Raw genomic sequence first — 4,756 nt, forward strand, 5'->3', positions numbered from 1 at the left:
ACAAAATAATAATTTATAAATTATCAAGGGCTCATGAGGGAGGGGGAGGGGGAGCGGGGAAGGAGGGAGGGGAAAAATGAGGACCTAATGCCAGGGGCTTAAGTGGAGAGGAAATGTTTTGAGAATGATGAGGGCAATGAATGCACAAACGCGCTTTACACAATTGATGTATGTATGGCTTGTGATAAGAGCTGTATGAGCCCCTAATAAAATGATTTTTTTTAATTAATAAATTCAACTTCATGCTTCTATACAACAAAATAACACTCTGCTTTAGAACTGAGTTTAATTAATAATGAACAAAAATTTCAATTATTTTAAAACTATCTCATTCATTTAAAAAAAAAAAGCAAAGCTTTATCAATGGGTATTATCAAGCTTTGCAAGGACTTTAAATTAATTGCTACAATTTTTACTGCCATTACTTACTTGTGAAAAGCATCCCGTTTTCAAACACTAACTAATGAAAACCTCCCAATATATTTACCAAGTAGTACTATCTCTCTAGTCTTTACAAAGGCAGGAAGGAGGGAAATAACAGACACCTGAGATCTACTGATTTCTACCAGATGTCAAACTCTTGCTATCGTTGACACCAATATCAGTCATCAAATATGAGGATTTCTCCTCAGGTGAGCACCCCAAGCACGAAAACGACTTTAAGTACCTTGTACTTCTGCCTCAGTTCTTCGGTATCTTCTTTTTCTACCTCTAGGACACGGCGTCGTTCAGTAGCATCTTCAGCATAATCAAGCTTAATTAAAATAGACATATAATTAGTTTCAATTTCTAAATTAAAAAATGCCAAATCCACTGCTATTCAGTCAATTCCAACTCACAGGACCCTGGAGGATGGAGTAGAATTGCCTTACAGGATTTCCAAGTCTGTGTGCATCTTTATGAAAGCAAACTGTTTTATCTTTCTTCTTTAGAGTAGCTGGTGGATTCAAAGTGCTGGTCTTCGGATTAGCATCTTAAGCTTTAACTTACCACTGTGCCAGTAGGACTCCTTTAATTCCTAACATAACCCAGATTCGTTATGAAAAAGCCACTTACACAACTGCAGTATTATTTGAAAACAAAAAACTATTTTTCTCAGCTACTTTTTTTTTAACGATCACTCCACACAGAGAAAGATAGCATGCAAAAGCGTTCATTAAGCTTTCCTGCTGGTGGTTTCCCAACAGGCACATTGGTGGAGAATGCCAAAGAATTCAGAGTAAATAGGGAAAATATTTTAGCACTGAGAAGCAGGTTATCGTGGGTGACTGTCGTACATGGCCCTAGAAGGGCAGAACTTTCACCACAACAAGTTATTTTAAGAGTTAAACAAAATTGCCTACTAAAATAAATTAGGATCTGAATCTTAAGTTTGATTGTGTCGTGTTGCCCAATTCTGGGAAAACCAGTAAGCTTCTTTATGCCTTACTGTGAACACAGGAACATGATTTACCATCCACCTGCTCTGGTGGTGCTTTGGATTAGGTGTGGGCTCCTAGCTACAAGGTCGGTGGTTCAAACCCACAAACCCTTCCATAGGAGAACGATGAAGCTATCTGCTCTATAAAGATTTATATTCTCAGAAACTTTACAGAGATAGCTATGAGTCAAATCAACTCAGTGACTCAATGGCAGTGGGTTTAAGATTTTTTTGAGTAAAATAATCTCAAAATTACTGGGGGGCAGGGGCGGCGTGTATGGGGGACAACTAAAACCACATCCCACCTAGTAATTTTGTTCTTACACTGGCATCTGAACTTGAAATTAATAACAATTTAAAATCCCACTTTAAAAGAGCTATTGAGATCAATTTACCTCCATTTCCATGCGACCCATACCCATGACATCATACTTGACAACAATCGGGATGGGATCTGTTCGCCCTGTAACAGGAACACACAATCAAGGTAAGATGTAAAGCCAAGTCAACAACTTACTTTACACATCGGGTTTGGGTGGTTAGAGCTCTTGCCTTGGAGTGCAGAGACCAGAAAGCTACAGTGAACCAAACAAAAGCCATTCTCACAGCTTACCCTCAAAACCTGTCTCTCCCCCGTTTAAACCCAACCAAGCTTCTTGCCTGATCTTCCAGCTGTGGATAATTCCATATTGCCATAGCAAAATCATTAAGAAGTGCAAAGCACTCCAAGCAATGACAAAAGGAGGTTTAAAATGAAAACTTTTAAAATAACCTCCTATCAGCAATCACTTCACTCTCATTGTCCACTAACATCCTCCCATACTCTTTTTAAACTGGTAATAAAGATCTCAGCTGACACATTTCCATAAAAAAGGCACAATGTAAGAAACTATAATTGTAACTCAGTGTAGTTAATATTTTGGTTTGTTTTCAGAAGATACTTCGCAATTAACTAGGCTATACAAATTTAAATGAAAAGCGATAGTTACTGCTTTTCAGAACAGAGGATAGCTTTCCATTTTCAACGACTGCTCTGAGGGCCCATTTCCTGGAGTGGATTTAACACTGGCAGTGGTAATCGGTAAGCTGTGAAAAGGACTAGTTGCGAAGAAAATTGACTTTAAACTAATCAATCTATGCTGGAGATTTTTAATAAATGTATATTTAATCCACTCATAACCAGCCAAACAAAGCAAATGGGGCAGACAAGCACTTTACTACCACAGCTGTTTTACATCACAACTTGCACTGTTCATTGTGATGTAAGCCCACTGAAAGAGGACTTACCTTATCCGATGTACACCTTTAGTGAGAAAACACAATGTTTACGTCCCTCATCATTTCACTCAGGCTGGTGTAAACAATTGTTTTTTGTCATTTTGTTTGTTTGTTATATGCACGTATATATTATACCTTTGGGCTAAAAACTGAGTTTTGCCTGGCTAAAATCTGAAGCATTACCAAAAAAAGTAAATAAATAAATGTCATTACTATGACTGAAATTGATTCTGGAAGAAAATAAAAGAAACCACTTAAAAATGACAGGCAACCTCTTCAGCTGTTCTATATTTGCAGGATTATTTCTCATCTTAAGTAACACAAAAGTGAATTCAGAAGTTTAACTCTTATCATCATTATCCCATTATTACTTTAAAATTACAAACAGGGATGCAGTTATAAACAATTATCACAGTGAGGATGAAGTTTAAATAAAGAAGCATCTTACGTCAGCAAAAAAAAAAATTCTAGGATACAGTCTTCTTTTAGATTCTATCACACTATCAGCTAAAGAAACAAAAATACACTCTACCTTCTGCCCAAAGGTATAATAAATAAGCAATGACTGCAATCTTTAGCAAAAGGACCAAATTAAAGACGGGTTATAAAAATGACTTCCTAGGTGCAATATCACTTTCATAACGTCTCAAATCAGGGATTTACTGATGAAAATAAATGGTCCAATGAAATAATTGAAAATAAATGTCAAAGGAATTTACTTTTGTTTGTTTTTATATCCTTTTTGGTTTACAAGAATTTGTTTTGCAAGAATCAGAGAGGTTTTGGTACAAATTCGTTACTTCTGTAAACCCCTGTTTATAAACTCTGCATTAGTACTTTTGCCTTCTAAGGCAGTCAAAGTTTGTTTTATTTATAAATTGCAGTAGCAAGTGCTAGTGCCCATTACATTGTGGGGAAATCAAGTTTTGACAGTATTAAAATTTAATGTTTTAACTGATTTTTTTTGACAGTTCTAACACTAACAGGTAAAAAAATCTCTTCTTAACATTACCCTTTAATGAACAAGGATCAGACAAGTTGCATAAGGAAAGGAAAGGAAAATGAAAAAGACCAAGCAGAAGGATGAAGGCTACAACAGAGAAAGTAAGCCTAACATATTGGTGCACTGATGACAAAAGGAGTAATTCAGTCTGAAAATAAAAAATTACCACTGCTAAGTTTACCATCACCACAACAAGTCCAGGATCATAATGCTGTAAAAAAGAAACACCATTTGTTAGGCAGAAACCATTAGGGTAGGAAATAGGCCTTCTAGCAGGCAGACAGGACGGGGGTAAAGTAACAATTGGGCTTTGTCCCTCCCCCGGAGTCCAACGAGGACAGAGGAAGAACATCTTGTGCTACAGCAGCTGGTTTCATAGGAGCAGGAACCGGGTGTGAGGTTTTTGCTCTGCTTCTTGAGAACTCCACCTCCTCTGACAGTGCCCTGAGAGGGAGGTGCCACTCTAGATGAGGGCAGTCCCAGCTTCCACTCTCATTTTGGTAGATTAGCATTGAGGGCCACTGAGGCCCACTGTCACTTTCCCTTAAAGAAATCACATCAAAGACTGAATCAGATCAACTGGACACTGATCAAGTCGTTTGTTTCACTAAAATAACTCCAGGAGGAGAATTTGGAAGGGGAGGGTGGAGTCTTCAAGACCTTCCAAAAAAAAAAAAATACAGCAAGAAAGAGGCCTGGAAAATATCTTTGATCCCTGGTGTGTGGAAAACTTAGGTATATTTGAGTTCTGTTATGAATAAATAGAACTCTAAGGCTCTCCTTAGAACTGTGTTTCCTTTTAATGAGCAGTTTTCCCAGGGCTGCCAACATCTTTCTGCACACAACAAAGCTAACCAACCTTTGAAGGAGACCAGGAAGTCCAGACAAAGTAGTATCAAAAAGGCAGTCAGTCACCTTTACAATTAACCTATTTAGAGGTAACTCAGAAATAAACAGCCCGGCTTCCAAAGAACTCTGAAAGTGCTATTACTGTGCAGCTCAAGTATAATTTCTTTTCATAATTAAAAAGGTTCCAGAACAAGGGGAGAAACACT

General features: G+C 37.5%; 1 protein-coding gene across 4 annotated transcripts in view; it reads right to left on the reverse strand.

The window, feature by feature from the left end:
- The window catches only part of GPATCH8 (G-patch domain containing 8), a 74,223-nt gene that overhangs the window by 34,420 nt on the left and 35,047 nt on the right, over nt 1–4,756 (reverse strand). For 2 of the 4 annotated variants that reach the window (XM_045299289.1, XM_045299288.1), the window contains 3 exons: nt 3,868–3,912; nt 1,816–1,883; nt 668–754 (listed from right to left, as the gene is read on the reverse strand). In XM_045299289.1, the coding sequence (XP_045155224.1) occupies nt 668–754; nt 1,816–1,842 (114 nt within the window). In that variant the 5' untranslated portion in view covers nt 1,843–1,883; nt 3,868–3,912. The remainder of the gene's footprint in view (nt 1–667; nt 755–1,815; nt 1,884–3,867; nt 3,913–4,756) is intronic. The other 2 variants (XM_004707224.2, XM_045299290.1) reach the window with 1 other exon arrangement.

Source organism: Echinops telfairi, unplaced genomic scaffold (assembly GCF_000313985.2).
Source record: "Echinops telfairi isolate 266 unplaced genomic scaffold, ASM31398v2 ScPeMD7_7458;HRSCAF=8496, whole genome shotgun sequence".
Lineage (NCBI taxonomy): Eukaryota > Metazoa > Chordata > Mammalia > Afrosoricida > Tenrecidae > Echinops > Echinops telfairi.